We start from the raw sequence: 17,508 nt of genomic DNA on the forward strand, positions 1-17,508 counted from the left end.
GGGGGGCCCACCAGTTGAGGGGGGGGCCCACCAGTTGAGGGGGGGGCCCACCAGTTGAGGGGGGGGCCCACCAGTTGAGGGGGGGGGGCCCACCAGTTGAGGGGGGGGGGCCCACCAGTTGAGGGGGGGGGGCCCACCAGTTGAGGGGGGGGGGCCCACCAGTTGAGGGGGGGGGGCCCACCAGTTGAGGGGGGGGGGCCCACCAGTTGAGGGGGGGGGGCCCACCAGTTGAGGGGGGGGGGCCCACCAGTTGAGGGGAGGGGGCCCACCAGTTGAGGGGAGGGGGCCCACCAGTTGAGGGGGGGGGCCCACCAGTTGAGGGGGGGGGGCCCACCAGTTGAGGGGGGGGGGCCACCAGTTGAGGGGGGGGGGCCCCAGTTGAGGGGGGGGCACCAGTTGGGGGGGGGGGGCAGTTGGAGAGCTGGAGGAAAGAAGGGAAGGAAAATGGAGAAGTTGATGCCATCTGGTTGGAGAATGCCCAGACAGAAAATTATTAGCTATCTTCCTGTCTTCTGACACCTCTGTCAGGGCCCTTGCTGATTTCTTCCCTTGCTTTCCATGGTAACCTGTGAAGGTCTTGTCTTGTCCTGGGAATTTATCAACCATTTATCCTGAATACATTCAGGACCTTCCCCACATTGCCTCGATTACCCCTTTGCTACATTTATACTGAATACATTCAGGACCTTCCCCACATTGCCTCGATTACCCCTTTGCTACATTTATACTGAATACATTCAGGACCTTCCCCACATTGCCTCGATTACCCCTTTGCTACATTTATACTGAATATATTCAGGACCTTCCCCACATTGCCTCGATTACCCCTTTGCTAACCATTCTCCTGCAAATGGTTTTCTCTCCTGCCAATTCAAAGCATAAATGAAATTCCAATTCTGCTTCTGCCTTCTCTGCAGACATTCAATTCCATATCATAATTCCACCACGAATTAAATAGAAGATTAAACCGTGTACTTTATATTAGCAAAGATAAAGATATATGAGCAATGTTTTGGTCTTGAGCCCTTCATCAAGGTGTGAGCAAAATGTAGGCAAATGCCTGAACATTAGTCGTGACAGAGGTGCACCAAAGAAAAGGTACAAGGACTGCCTAATAAAATCTCTTGGTGCCTGCCACATTGACCACCGCCAGTGCATCTTGGCGCCTCACAGTTTGGCGGGCAGCAACCTCCTTTGAAGAAGACCGCAGAGCCCACCTCACTGACAAAAGGCAAAGGAGGAAAAACCCAACCCCAACCCACCAATTTTCCCCTGCAGCCGCTGCAACCGTGTCTGCCTGTCCCGCATCGGACTTGTCAGCCACAAACGAGCCTGCAGCTGACGTGGACTTTTACCCCCTTCATAAATCTTCGTCCGCGAAGCCAAGCCAAAGAAGAAGTCGTCTGCCTACATTTTGCTCCTACTTTGTTGAAGGGCTTAAGCCTGAAATGTTGCCTATGTATCTTTAGGAAAGTAAAACAAAAAAGGCCACAAACAAGTCATTTTAAATGAAGGACATTCCACTTGCAGAAGTTATCTACTGCATCTCTTTGTGGCCACACAATATACAGTACATAATAATCACATATATACATGAAATATATTTTAAAATCAATATTTATAAATATTTTGGGATGATTTACTTGGTTACAGGATATTGTTCATCAATCTCACTCACTGCCTGTGGAAGAAACATTTTCTCACCCTGGCAGTCCTGATTTTGATTCTCTTTGTGATGGTAGTAGGTCAAAGATTCAGTGTGTCGGATGGAAAGGATATTCTACAATCCTTTGAGCCCTATTTAAGCAATGCTCCCAGGAAATTATATAATCGAGTAAAGGATCTTCTTGGCTGTTTTGATGATTGTTTGTCTTGTCTTCCTGACTGATGTTTTACAACTACCAAACCACACAATGATGCAGCCAGACGGGACCCTCTCAATTGGGCTCCTGTAAAATGTTGTTTATGCATGAACCAGTCGTCTTGCCCTCCTCACCTTCTTGGGAAGTGTAGGTGCTGATGCATCTTCCTGACTACTGAGGAAGTGCTGCAGATCCAGAATTATGAACAAAAAAAATCGAGTCACTGGAAGGACTTGACCGGTCATGTAGCATATGAAGAGGGAAGTGGAAAGTTGACAATTTGTGCCATGATCTTGCATCAAGAATGAATGTGAGGGGGCATGGCAAGATGGCATAGAAGAAAGATATGTGTTCCACCTTTCCCCAGCTCGATTATTAAATACCCAATTTTAAAAAATTATAAAAGTGGTTAAAAATAATATTTACAGCTTTTTGAACAACAGTGATTCATTATGACTACTAATGTGAAGAAATCTAAAACTCAACTTCAGAATAAACCACCATATAAAAGTGTAGAAGAACTGAGGCCTACCTGTACAGCTGAATCCACAGAGTCATTGTTGGGAGCCTCCAAGCCTCAGAGGACTCCTGCCCATTCAAGCTTGACCTCGGCGCCGATCCTGCAGTCGCAAGGTGGCACCGGCATTCTGGTGAGTTCGGTGTTGCCAACCCGTGTGCACGTGAAGCCATGCGCACAGGCGGCCCGACCGACAAAGGGGCCCATGAGCCCACAATATTGCTGGGTGGCCCAGGGTGGCGTCAGAGGACGCTCCTGCGGTTCTGGGCATGCGCAGGGCATCCCGGGTCCGAGAACCTTTGGAGAAAGTGTGGGCTGTGGGGGAGCCTGTACGCCGGCGCCCCGACAAAGTTGGGGTGTCGGGTGTCCAAAGCTGTACAGTCAAAGGACCTATGGTGACTGAAGAAGAAGAAGAGGAACTTAACATTGGAATTTGCCCAGGATGAGGAGCCTGCAGTTAAATAAGGTAGACCTCAAAAAGTGGCTCTGGAATCTGGATTGGACTCAGTGTTCACTGTTTTGGAAGGGATTGCTTGCCAAATGGACAATATGTCAAAATAAATGTCAACTGACCCAAGGATTTATGGAGGTGAAAACAAAAATGAATACTTTGTGTGATGAAATGTCAACTATGAAACAAGAAATGACTGTAGTTAAGAGTGAAATTAATAGATGTATAAAATCTGTTGATATTGTACAAGATAATTTTTAAAAAATTGAAACAGCCTTTTCTGAATGTCAAAATCAGGTGGAATGCAACAGAGAAAAAATGGAAAAAGTGGAAGGTTCTTTTGTAGATTGGGGGATTCAAAAAAAGGGATTTATTGAAGAAGATTGATTTGTTGGAAAATCAAAGCTGAAGAAATAATGTGAAAACAGTTGGTCTTCCAGAGGACATTGAAGGTTTTGATCCAATAAAAATTTTTAAACATTGGATCCCAGAGGTACTAGGTAAAGAGCTTTTTCTTGAAGGTTTGGAACTGGATCGGGCTGATAGAGCATTGAGGAAATAACCATTTCCAGGACAAACACCGAGGGCAGTCTTGATTCATTGTTTGAAATATCAAGATAGAAAAATGATTTTACGAATGGTGGTACAGCAAATGTGGCAGAATCAATATCCGTTGATGGTTCAAAATAATAGTGTTTTTTTATGCTGATTTGAGTCAAGAGGTTATTAGAAGACAACGGGAACTTAATTCGGTTAAAGAAAGGGCTAAAAGTTTGCTTTTCGTTATCCTGCAATTTTGAAGGTTTTTTACAGAAACTTTCAATCTTAATTTTTTGAGAATGATCATGATGTCTTGGTTTTTGCTAATTCATTGCCAGAGTTGCGAAGAAATGGGCGGACTTCATCATCGTCTCCTAAGAGGAAGGTAAATGGAAATGGGTATGGAAGGAATGGTAAGAATGGAAAGAAAGAAGAGTTGACACAAAGTCTTCTTCACATTGAAGATCCGGAATAATCATTGGGCTTGGAATCATTGGGTTGAATATATTATATTTGATTGTTCTTAATTACATAATGAATATGTATCTGGCTTGGGGGGGGGGGGGGTGGATGACACTGAAAGCTTTGACTGTCATCTACCACTAATCGGCTTACCACACCCAGATTTTTAGGGTGTTACTACCTTTGAGTGGTTTTTAAAATTTTTTTTTGGTTTTATTGAGGGGTGGGATATTTTTTGTTGCTTTTGAAGAATTATAAAGGGGAGCGTTATAGAGTGTAAATATATTAGTAGTTAGTAAAAATGTCTATTTTGAATTTTGCAACTTTTTATGTTCAGGGATTAAATAATCCAATTAAGAGAAAGAGGGTATTGGTTTATGTTAAAAAAAAATGAAAATTGATATTGTCTTTTTACAAGAAACACATTTGACCGTAAAGGAACATTTGAAATTGAAAGGAGATTGGGTTGGACATGTGTTTTCTTCTTTTAATTCTAAGGCAAGAGGGGTGGCGATTTTGATTCATAAAATTTTACCATGTGAATTGGAATCTTTAGAGGGAAATGCTGGTAGAGTTTTATGGGTGAACTGTAAAATCTTTGCTGAATCTTGGACTTTGTTTAATCTTTATGCGCCTAAAATAGATGATGAGCGGTTTATTTCAGAAGCTTTTTTATTGTTAACTAGCTAACGAAAATATTTTAGTTGGAGGAGATTTTAATTGTGTTTTGGAACCTTTATTGGACAGAAACCCGAAGAGTATAGGGAAATCAAAGATGGCAATGCAAATCAATGTGTTGATGAAAGATTTAAATCTGGTTGATATTTGGAGAAAGGTTAATCCTACAGAGAAAGATTTTTCTTTTTATTCATCACGACATGATTCATTTTCTAGGATTGATTTCTTTTTGGTATCTGCATGCCTACAGGGTAGAGCACTGCAAGCCGAATATAAAAGTAGAGATATCAAACCATTCATTATTATTATTTTTTCTGTGAAAGTTCAGAAGTGGTACGTTCGTCGTTTGATGCAATGTTATCGAAAAAAACCCAGAGTTTGTTACTTTTGTTATTTGTTAAAGAGCATATCTCTTTATTTTTGACTGAGAATATTAATTCTGTGGATAGTCATTTTGTAATATGGGACCCGTTAAAAGCTTATTTGAGGGGACAGGTTATTAGTTATTCTATGAAAGTTAAAAAAACAATGTATGGCAGAAAGTTTAATGTTGGAAAATCAGATTTTCAGAAGGCTATAACTGAAGACAAAAAAGTTGCCTTAGTGAAATTGAAATTATGCTATAATACTTTACAAACTTATCAGTTTGAGCGTTTAACAACGTTATTATGAGTTGGGAGAAAGAGCTCACAAGGTACTTGCTTAGGAATTGAAAGCTGAACAGGCATCTCGGACTATTAATGCCGTTAAAAATAATTAAATAATTACTTAGAAGCCTCAGGAAATAATTGATCAGTTTTATTCTATCTATCAAAAATTATATGCTTCTGAGGGGAAGCAGGATAATGGTTCTATTGAATCTTATTTATCTAAATTAAGGTTACCAGTATTGGATGAGAAAGATATTCAGAAATTGGAATCACCATTTACAGATTTTGAAATCAAGATAGTTATACAGGAATTGCCAAATGAAAAGTCCCCAGGGGATGATGGATTTTCTGTGGAATTTTATACATTTTTTAATGATGATTTATCTAATGCATTTGGAGATGTGTTAAAACAAGTTACTGAAGAACAGAAGATCCCAGAATCTTGATCAAGTGCTTTAATAACTATTATTCCAAAAAAAAGATAGAGATCCATTAAAAGTGTCTCCATATAGAAATTTCTTTATTAAATGTAGATTATAAAATTATAACAAAAGTATTAGCTAATAGACATGCTACATACTTACCTAAGTTGATACATATTGATCAAACAGGTTTTATTTAAGAACAGAAATGCATCAGATAATATTCTTCGATTAATTACTTTAGTCAATGCGTACCGAAAGCAGCCTAACCATGGATGCACTAGATGCAGAAAAGGCTTTTGATAGGGTTGAGGGGGATTTTTTTTATTTAAGGTGTTAGAAAAGTTTAAATTCTGCCCTTTTTTTATTGGTTGGTTTAAAGCTTTATATACGAACCTGATTGCTAGGGTGGTGACAAATGGTCAGATTTCTTTATCCTTTAGGTCGACTCATTCAACTCATCAGGGCTGTCCATTGTCACCAGCCTTATTTGCATTGGTTATTGAACCGTTAGCTCAGACTATTAGACAAAATTATGAAATTAGAGGGATGAAGGTTATGAATGAAGAATATAAGATTAATTTATTTGCAGATGATGTATTGATATATTTGACGGAATTGGAACGGTCGAAGCAGTTACAAGAGTATTTGTCAAAATATGGAGAATTGTCAGGATATAAAGTTAAATGGGATAAAAGTGAAATTTTACCAGTTGGAATAGGAGATTATTCAGAATTTAAAACAATTACAAAATTAAGGCAGACAAATAAAATTAAATATTTAGATGTGTTTGTAGATGTTAATTATCAGTTAAATTATATGCCTATATTAAAACGGATTAAAGCTGATTTGATTAAGTGGAAAGATTTTCCATTAACTTTGATTGGTAGGGTCAATTGTATTAAAATAAATATTTTCCCCCAAATTCAATATTTATTTCAGTCAATACCTTATTTACTTTCAAAGGGTTTTTTTTCAGGATTTAAATAAGGTAGTGCGTGAGTTTTTATGGAAAGGTAAATTAGCTCGAATGGCATTGTAAAAACTTACATGGAAATATGTGTTAGTTGGACTTGAGATACCACATTTTCAAAATTATTATGAAGCGGCCCAGTTGAAGTTTATCAGTAGGTTGATGGATCTAGATCAGCCTCCTAGCTGGGCTAAGGTGTAAATGGAGTGTATTTCTGAGGTCGAGGTACATTGATTTATATTTCGTTGGAACTTGAATTTTTTACAGGAACATAATATGCCGGTATTGAAACATTTGCTAAAGATCTGGATTTTAAAAAATAGGGTTTTGGGATCAAAAGATCAATTTTAACTCCATTGTATAATAACCAGCGTATTTATTTTTCAATGTTTAATAATTATTTAAAGAGTTGGGATTCTAAGGGTATAAAGACAATACGGGATTGTTTTGAAGAGGGACAATTTCTTTCTTTTAATCAATTGAGAGAGATTTTAATATATCTGTAAATTCTTTGTGTATTATCAACTTAGAGCCTTGGTAAAGGATAATTATGGTAGAGAGATGAATTTACCTACTTTGTCGAGATTTGAGTCTTTGATTTCCTCTGTACCAAAGAAGGGTTATATTTTGGTTATGTATAATCTGTTATAAGATCATATAGATAAGACAGATTGCGAAAAATCTAAACTTAAATGGGAGAGTGATTTAGTGGGTTTTTTTTCCTGAAGATGATTGGGCGGATATGTGTCAGGATAATGTAATTAAATTGACTAATGTAAGATATGCAATGGTTAATTATAATTTTTTACATCAATTATATTTGACTCCGGAGAAACTGAAAAAAATATGGGTTGATGTTTTAGATGTGATTCATGTATTGGAACTTTTTTTACATGCTGTTTGGACTTGTGTTAAAGTTCAACCATTCTGGCAAGGAATTAAAGTAGTTTTGTAAAAACTTTATATTACCATTAGACCCAATGATTTTCTTGTTGGTTAATTTGATTTCTTTGAGAGGATTGGGTTTGGATAAAATTCAAATTGCTTTTGTACGTTTGGGGTTATCAGTAGTGTGTAAATGTGTCGCGAGTACTTGGAAAGACAATACAGAGATTAATATACTAGGTTGGCACAATGAATTGAAAACTTGTATTGTTATGGAAAAAAATTACCTATCATTTACATGATAATTATTCCTTTTTTGTTAGTAAATGGTCTCCATATTTGGAATATATGCATTTAGATATACTTTGAATTGTTCTTTATGTTTATAGTTTATATATATATATATATATATATATATATATACACTTTATATTTTTGGCTTCCCTTAAGGGAGTTGGCTGAGGGGTTGGGAGGGTGGGGTTGTTTTTTTTAAATTTTCCTGGGTTTTTTTTGTTTTTTGTATATATATATATATATATGATCTTTGTAAAATTATCTTTTGATTATTATTAGACTGTATGTTATATTTTTTCTATCTTTAAATAAAGTTTGAAAAAAAGACTGAATGTGAACAGGGAAGATAGCTGGGATAAAGGTAATCAATGAACTGAGGAGGAGTGAAGGATGATGTTGAACAGTAGTGTCAGTTGGGGAGATTTGGAGGCCTGTGACTAGTGAGGTCTGCAAGAGGCTATGCACTGTTTAACAGTTTGGATGGCAATATGAAACAATTGGTAGTGTGGTGGGAAGTGAGTTTACGGCAGGATATAGATCAGTTTGGAAGGTGGGACAAGGAGTGATGAATGGAATTTGAACTCTTTGTTGGGTGTGAGTTGTTGCTCTTTGGTACATCAAACCAGGGTAGGACTTCTGCAATGAATGATAGAGCCCTGGAGATTGTTGTGAAGAGTGTAACAGATGTGTGTTAATATTAATCCTTAGTTTAATGTTAAGACTATATTTTATATAAATATAGGCTAACGTTAGTTTGGGAGGACAGGGCTCATTTACATTCTGCAGCCACATAGTTCTTTCCAGCTGTTAGCTGACTTCAGCACAAAGGCAACACATCAGCATTTTAAACACACATGGTTCTTTGAGATGGAAGACAGAAGCCAGTTTGAGACAAAAATGGCTACTGATTGAAGTTGGAATCAAGAAGATGAAAGTATTTATGATGGTTTTTGAGATACTGAAAACAATAAGTGTTATTTCAGAACCACCTGGCCATTTTAGCTCTGAGAAGTCCTCCTCGAGGCATAAGTGGACTTGAATACTTTTAGCATATCTGCGTCAAAAGACCATATGAACTTCAAAGACAAATGATGTCACATACCATGTCACATTAGAGATTTACAAGAAATATATTATCGAAATGAGACACAAAGTCAGTTTAAGGAAATTCACCATTTTGTTAAGATACAGAACTGACAAGCAGTAATTTTTCCTGAGAAAGGGGAAACGCTGACTATGTATTACTCCCAACAGAATAAGTAGATTTCAAAAGAGACTGTCTCTTTAAGATAAAGAGGACAGTTTCATCATTTGGAAAACAGATTCCAAAGTCTTCATTCAAAAGAAGAAGATTTGATCCTGGAAAGACAGGACTTGTATTATCCTATTCACAGGAGATATATATGTGGCTCAGAGGATGCTTGAAGAATCTGAAGGACAACTAATTGAAAGAATTGTGTGTTTAAAGAGGCCTGAAGATAGGATGTTTAAAAGCGCTTAATAATTATTTCTGAACTGAAAAATTTAAGACCTTCGAGCAAGACTAAAATGATGCTGAAGTTTTAAAATTGACTTTTCAAAAGTGGGGCTCTAATTACACACACGCATTTACATTTGCGCATAGTGGGGTTAAATTTAGAGATAAGTAAGAAATGTTATGTTATCATAGTTTAATAAAATCTATTATTTTGAATTTACCATTGTCTGGTGAATTTTCCATTGCTGTTCCTTTGTTAGTGCTAAGTAAGTCCCTTTAGTCCCAAACAAAATTAGAAGGTTTGTTAGTTCGTAACAAGAGACTTAGAGGTGCAGGTGCGTGGTTCCCTGAAAGTAGCAACTTAAGTTGTCAAGATGGTGAATAAGGTATTTAGCCTGCTTGATTTCCATGGGTGGGGTATTGAGGACAAAGGTTGGAACCTTATGATTCAGCTGTTCAAGGTGTAGGTGAGCTCATATTTGGAGTAGTGTGTGTAGTTCTGGTCACCCTGTTAGGGAAGGACATCAATACATTGGAAGAGGTGCAGAGGATGTTCAACAGGATGTTGTAGGGACTAGAGGGCTTCAGTTATGTGAGAGTTTACATAGGCTGGGCCTTATTCACTCGACCATCAGAGGGTGAGGGATTTAGAAGTTTATATCATCGTGGGTGGCATGGAAAAAGTGCATGTTCTCACTTTTTTTCCAAGGTTAGATGATTATAGAACCAGTGGGAATAGGTTTAAAGGGGATGGGGAGAGAATAAGAGTAACCTGAGTCACTTTAATGAAAAAATCAAGTGGTCTGTATCTGGAGGTGCCGGAGGAAATTAAATGTGATACAATTCTGACTTTCAAAAGATAAGAAAGACTTAGAAGGATATGATCAAGATGCAGGCAAATGGACTGGCCCAAAATGCAAATTTTGGATGAGTTGGGCCGAAAAGCTTCTGTGCAGTGACTGACTATGAATGGAATTAGGAGATAGAAGCAGGAGAGTGGTGGAAGATATTCAGAAGAAAAAGAGAGGCAAAAGGGAAACAGATGGAACCAGGTTGAGGGGGTTGCTGAAGGTAGAGACGGTTGCTGGAGAGTGATGTGTGAGTACACAAAGGCTACCTTTGCTGGAATCTGATAGGTAAGGAAGCTGTTAGTGGAAACAGTAATGGAGAGATGGAAGCATCCCATCCCCTCTCCTGTTTATTCACGCTATATTTCCTGTCGCAATCTCAAATGAAATAGAGTCAAGACCTGAAACGACAACACTCCACACCACCCCTTCCCCCTGCTCCCCACCCCCCCCCCCCCCCCCCCCCGCCCCATTGATCACCCTCCACTATTCTATCAAGTTAAAGTTCAGGTTCTTTATTTACATTGCACATTTTTTTTCCAACTTGTATTGACCAAATTGCTATACAAACCAAGGCAATCGATCGAAACTAGTACAACTATTTGCAGAACAACGGATTAAGGCGTTATAAATAGACCACAATTGCAGTGAATAGTGCAATGCTGTTGGAGGTTAGGGACATACGAAGGGATTTAGACGTTAAATGCTAACGATGGAAGGAACGTTTTTAACCTGGATTTGTTCAGACCATTTTTGATGGATTGATGTAAGAGCTATAAGAGGTGCTTCGGCAATTCCTGCTGATGGCGAATCTGTAATAGGACACTGTTTTATTACTATGATAATCAATTGAATCTTGAATTTTGATGTTACAGCCAGTTGTATCTGTGGGTAATGTTGGCCAGTTAACAGCGGATCTGATCATCTCTACACTTGGCCTGCCCCGAATCGGTTATATCCATAGTGAATGCCTTGTTCCAGTCGTGGGAAACAATCCATATGCAACAGCTTTGGAGAATTCTGCAGAAATATGCACCAGCTGTGAGGGTGAGTGGTGTCAGATTCCATGTTGAGAAGAACAAAGAAGAGCATCTCTTGACAGTTTTAAGAATGTAAATTTGGACTAATATTTCTTTACAGAACAGGAATTTCCTGATGCAATAAACAAAAGTACTGGAGAAACTCAGCAGGTCATGCAGCATCCATCGGAAATAAAAGATAACCATTGTTATGGCCCAAGGCCCTTCATCAGGTAGAAGGGCTCCGACCCGAACCGTTGTTTACCTTTCACTTTCTGTAGATGTTGCATAGCCCGCTGAGTTTCTCCAGCACGATTGTCTATTACACATCACCCCAGCATCTGCAGACTTACTTATTTAATGGAAATTTCCTAATAGCTTTGATGATTTTTAAATTTACAGGTACAGCACAGTAACAGGCCCTTCCGGCCCATGAGCCTGTGCCATTCAAACAAACTCATACAACCAATTAACCTGTTAACTCTTCATGTCTTTGGAATATGAGTGAAAACTGGAGCACCCAGAAGAAACCCATGCAGACATGGGGAGAATGTACAGCACCAGATTTGAACCCAGAATGCTGGCACTGTAATGGCTTTGGCACCCCTAAAGTTTTTTGGGTTATAAAAAGGAGGTCCAATAAGAGCAAATTGTTCACTATGATTGCGGATTAAAATACAAGGAAACATCTGAATGAGTATGACAGAACATTTTGGAAACCTTATGAAAGGTTATTAATCTGACTATTTTCTCTCCACAGATGTTGCATGACCTATTTAGTATTTTCATTATTTTTTAGTTTATATTTCCAGGCTTTGCCAAACTCCTTTTGTAGAAGTCTTTGTTGTTGAAAAATAATTGGTATATATTTGGTATTTGATTGTTATATTTTGAATATTTTATTTTTGTTTTTTCCATAAATATACATAACAAAATTTTCCATTTTCAAAATATATATAAATATATATAACTCTTTATATATATTTATATATAACTAAGCAAAACACAACAATCCCTTCACCCCACCCCTTCACAATATAAATCCGTACACCATCAGGGCTTACAGTTGGGACTTTTAAAAAATGAAGTCTTCCTTGGGAAGGTCACAAATTTTTATAATAGTAGCACATTTTTAAAAAATGTATATTTGGCCCCTTATAGAATCCAAATATGGTTGCTATATTTTATAAATATGTCATATATGTTCTTTAGATTGTATGTGATTTTCTCCATAGGTATATAGTTGTTTGTCTTCCATTGTGCTATTTGTAGAGGAGAGTTAGATTTCCAAGTGATTCTTAGCCACAGCTAAAGATATTTTAACAAATGAAATTTGGAATTTAGTTAATTACTTACTTCAATAAAGTTGCCCAAAATATAAAGCTCTGGGTCACCCACGAAGGTCACCTGTTATCCTTGTTAGTTTTTCAGTAATCTGCCAGAAAGGTCTCACCTTCACACAGGACCACATAGCATGTACAAACGTTCCTATTTCTGTTCCACATCTAAAGCATACCTCCGATAGTTCCAATTTTGATCTATATGGCTTCTGTGGTATGAGATATAATTTGTGTAGAAAATTATATTGTACTAATCCATATCTTGCATTTATAATTGATGTCATGTTATCCAAACACCAATCAGACCAGCATCTTTCCATTATTGCAACTTTTAAACCTGACTTCCATCTCTCTCTCGATCTCTGTAAACATGGTTTTGCACTTTCATTTTGGAGAGCAAAGTATACCTTAGTTATAAATGTAGGTGTGTTCCCCAGCCAAATTGTTCGTTCCATCTCACTAATTTCGGATGGGGCCAAGTTTGGCCCCCATCTTTCTCTTAAGAACAATCTTAACTGGATAAAGTAAAAGAATGTCCCATTAGTTACTCCATACTTATTTCTTAATTGTTCAAACAACGTAAGAGATCCTTCCATATAACAATCATCAACATATCTTATTCCTTTGTCATACCATGAATTCAATATTTTGTTTCCCAGATTCATAGGCAGTAGTACATTTTTACATAATGGTGTCCTCAGTGATCTATTGTATATTTCGGCGTATAAGATGAGACGTGAAACCTAACAAAATCTCAAAAAATGGAGGTTGACTTGTATGCCGGATATACTTTTGAGACCTTAAATTCAGCTCAAAATCCAATCCACGCTGATCAGGCATACAAGTCAACCCCCGAAAAACTGATTCGGTGTTTAAGTCGACCCGCGAAAAACCAACTCGGCGTATAAGTCAACCCTTGAAAAACCACAGAAAAATCCAACTGCGTCAAATTTTCATTGAGATTTTTATTGAAAATAACAACACAATTAGCACCCTTGAACACTGCTATCATTGTCTGAAAACAACACATTTAGAATTCTTCAAAATCATTCTCACTCTCATCGTCTGAAGCAAAGATGGAGGCAAGCACATCCATAATCTCACTGTTGAAACAGTCATCACATGGGTCCCAGTCTGTATCTGGTGAGGCAGTTTCAGTTTCTTCAGTGTCCCACAATAAATCATCTTCCACGCTATCAGTTGCATGAGAGTTGCCGCACTTTTTAAACCATTTATCTTTGTCGTGTGCCTTGAGGACAAACTTACACAGCATATCAAGTGATGCAGCATGCATTTCCCTTTCCCCGCCTTTTGTAAACAGCTTTTCTGTACTCAACATCCATGTATTTCATTCCTCACGCACATGGCCTTTGAATGGCTTGTTCAAGCAGACATCGAGACGTTGCAATATCGACGACAAATCACCCGGGATAACTACCATGCAAGTGTTATATAGTGCTAATCTACTTTTAGTGTTCTCAGTTAAGTGGCTATAAAACATACCCCAGACAAGCAAACTCCGTTCTTTGCGTAAACCGCTTGCTCACCTGTTCTACACATTGTCTATCCGTAGTTTTTTACACCATTTTCATCCATCCATCCTTTTTCTAGAAAATGTACAAAAATACCTGTAGGGAATTTCATTTTTGGTTTAATTTTGCACTTGAAAATTACCAAGGGTCTTAACTTTGTCCCGTTGGCCAGGCATGATAAACCTGGTCCTTTCATGGCCTGTACAGTTTTAACATGTTTCCATTCCACTGTTCTTTTGCCTGTCATGTCAAAATTCATGGAGGTTTTGTCCATTTTTCCAATAATTACCAGTGCAAACTGGTGTTTCTGCTGGTTACATATAACGAACTGGTGAAAACGTACAACTTTATGATCAAGGTCTTTTGGTAGTTTCTGCAATTTTTGTTTTTTTGGCATAATACCAGATTTTTCCTGTTCATGAAACAATTGCACCAGCCGACTGTAGCCTCAAAAATCATCACTGACGTCTGGGTGTGACTTTGCCCACTGCAATGCAAATATTCTTATTTTATGTCAGGTGACTATATAGCAGATTTGCCTCTGTTCATGTACCCAGTATGCAACACGATTTTCCAACTCTGTCCAACAAGTGATTCCTTTGAACATTGCCTTTTTTGGTATTTTTTTTAAGGACTTTCTTCCTCCAATCTCTTACCAACTTATGCTCATCAAATTTTCTTGCAACAGCTCCCATCTGTACCTTTGCAAAGATCAACACATATTTCAAAGCCCCCCCCGAGGCTCTGTTATGACCATTTCTAATCTTTGCTACAATTACAATGAGCACAGTTGCAGAGTTTTTCTCAGGCTGAAGCTCGCAGCTTGTTTTTTTTACTAGGTATTCTCATTTATTCTGTTTGTAACCTTGATCTTTTGTGATTTTTTGTTTTTGCTTTTGCCATTATTGTATTTTATTAAAATTGGTCAATTTTGGGGGCGGGGGGTGAATGTAATGATATAATAGGGGGACTATTATACTGATCACTTGCTATTGGCTTTGTCTGTAGAGATACTCCACCCAACTGGTCTAACAGATGGAAACACTTTTCCCACTGGCCAGTTAGAGGTGGTTTTCTCTTTCTTTCTTCTTTCTTTGGCTTGGCTTCGCGGACGAAGATTTAAGGAGGGGGTAAATGTCCACGTCAGCTGCAGGCTCGTTTGTGGCTGACAAGTTTAATATAATAAAAGCCTTGTATTAGTATAATACTTCACTGGTCCATGACTATGGCATCTCAGTCATATCTCTCATCACTGTTGCTCACGTTCTCCATTTTTTCCAGGATGATGCTCAATTCTTGACCTGACTCCCCAGTTTTACCTGATTCTACCATTTCTGTCGCCACCTTTCGGACTTTTACCCAATGTTCCTGGTTGAATAGGAACTTCTTCAGTCTTTGTTCTCAGCTGCCTTAGCTTCTTCTTACTAGCTTTATCTATTTTTGATGACAAAAAAATCTTGATTTTAAAGTTTTGACCGTCTATTTAGTAGTCTTCGTGGAGAGCTCAACCAAAACACGTCTTTTGCATTGTCACGCCCCAAAGTTGTTGATTATTTCTGGTCGTTTCTTTCAAAAGTACTCAATAACTTTTGCTTATTTAGAAAAATTACTACTGGTAAATTAAAATTTTGCTCTCAATTGTCCTTTTTTTTGATCCTCTGGACCATTTCTTTTTTTTTCAATACTTTAAGTGCCATTTTCTAGAGGTTTGTAATAGTAATTTGGTGTGGCAGTCTAATGTTTTGTTCCTTTAACATAATGCAGTTACATCCAATATTTTCTCATTTAATCTATTCTTGGATTTGCATGTAGAAGGTCTTGAGATTTGTGATGCTGGGCTGGGAATCTACCAGAGAATTTCCAAGCCTCTGACCTTGAGTGTTAACAGTGTTTAATTAAACTTTTAATGGAATGAATCTTGGGAACAGAACAGCCATGTAGTGCTTGATGTTAACAGGGTCGTGTTGACTCAACCCAAGTAGCCCAATTTCTTCAACTGAATAAGCCAGGAAGTAGAATGACTCTTGACACTCTCAGAAGGTTATGAATTTGAATACTTGAAACAGTATAAAAATGCAAGATTACATGGCATGGTTAGCGTATTAATAACCATTTTTAAACATAAACAATCGAAGGGTGAAGTACCAAAAGATGGAAAGTGGTTAGCATTATATCGTTATTTAACAAGGGAAGTAAGTAAGGACAAGCCAGGAAAGCCCGATGTCAATAGTTAGGAAAATCCTGGAAGGGATTTTGAGGAACAGGATCTACCAGCACTTGGATAGGAAGAGACTGTTTGGCAGTTGTCAGCATGGCTTTGTGTGTGGGAGATAGTGGCTTACAAATCTGAGCAGCTGACCAGTGCAGGGCATCAGAAACTGAGAGAACACCACCCCCCCCTTCCATCCCTGAGAAGGGGAAGCATGGAAGATGACTGTACAGGGAAGGTAACTGCAGCAGCGGACCAGCGAAGACCTCAAAGGACTCACACGGGCAGTGGACTGCTGGAGACTTGCGTTGAGGGATCCACATAGGCAGTAGGTTGCTGGAGACTGGCTTGTGGGTACCGGGATTTGAGAAGGTACTGAGGGCAAGAAGGGCTCCCAAAGGGCTTCAGGCACTGAAAACTTCCTGATCATATTAGAGGTTTGGACCTGAAGCTCGGGTTGCCATTGGACTGAACAGGAGTCTGTGTGGCTATGGGAGGGATGGATATACATTGTCTCTGATGGGACTCTCTTTTGCTTCCCTTTCTTTATTGTTAGGGATGCTGGGCAATGCTGGCAACTTTTTCCTTTCAGGCAACAAAACTTAAAGCATATAATTTATATTACATTTTTATTTAAACTTTAAACACAAGGCACAGTAACAGGTCCTTCAGGCCCATGAGCCCAAGCCACCCAAGTACCCCAATTAACCTTCAACCCCTGTATGTGTTGGAGGGTGGGAGGAAACTGGAGCACTCAGAAGAAACCCATGCAGGCATGGGGAGAACGTAAAAACTCCTTACAGACAGCGCCAGATTGGAAAATGTGTTGCTGGTGTTGCGCTATTAATACGCTAACCATGCCATGTAATATGTATTATTTATACAACAATAAAAACCTTGAACCTTATAGTTTTTTTTGAAGAGGTGACCAAGAGGACTGACGAGGGTAGGTCGATGTGCATGGACTTCAGTTAGGCCTTTGACAAGGTCTCACGTGGCAGGTTAGTGTGCAAGGTTAGATCACATGGGATAGAAGATGAGCTACTAATTGGAGTGATGGTGGAGGGTTGCTTTTGTGAGGCCCATGTCCAATGATGTGCCTCAGACGTCAGTGCTAGGTCTATTGTTGCCCACTACTCTATTAATATTTTGGATGGCAAGGGAGTTACCATGATTAGTGAATTTGCAGATCATAAATTTATGGTATAATTGACAGTGAAGAAGGATATATTTGTTTACAATAGGATCTAGTTGAATTGGAAAGGTGGGCCAAGGAGTGGCATATGCACTTTGGTAAGTCAAAGTGGGATGGGACTTGCATAATAAATAACATGGCCCTGGAGAGTGAT

General features: G+C 38.6%; 1 protein-coding gene across 1 annotated transcript in view; it reads left to right on the forward strand.

Annotated features, from left to right (window-relative positions):
- The window catches only part of psmg2 (proteasome (prosome, macropain) assembly chaperone 2), a 43,727-nt gene that overhangs the window by 1,373 nt on the left and 24,846 nt on the right, over window positions 1-17,508 (forward strand). The window contains exon 2 of the mRNA XM_069922465.1: window positions 10,935-11,106. Coding sequence (XP_069778566.1) covers window positions 10,935-11,106 — 172 coding nt within the window. The remainder of the gene's footprint in view (window positions 1-10,934; window positions 11,107-17,508) is intronic.

This window comes from Narcine bancroftii, chromosome 2, assembly GCF_036971445.1.
Source record: "Narcine bancroftii isolate sNarBan1 chromosome 2, sNarBan1.hap1, whole genome shotgun sequence".
In the NCBI taxonomy this organism is placed as follows: Eukaryota; Metazoa; Chordata; class Chondrichthyes; order Torpediniformes; family Narcinidae; genus Narcine; species Narcine bancroftii.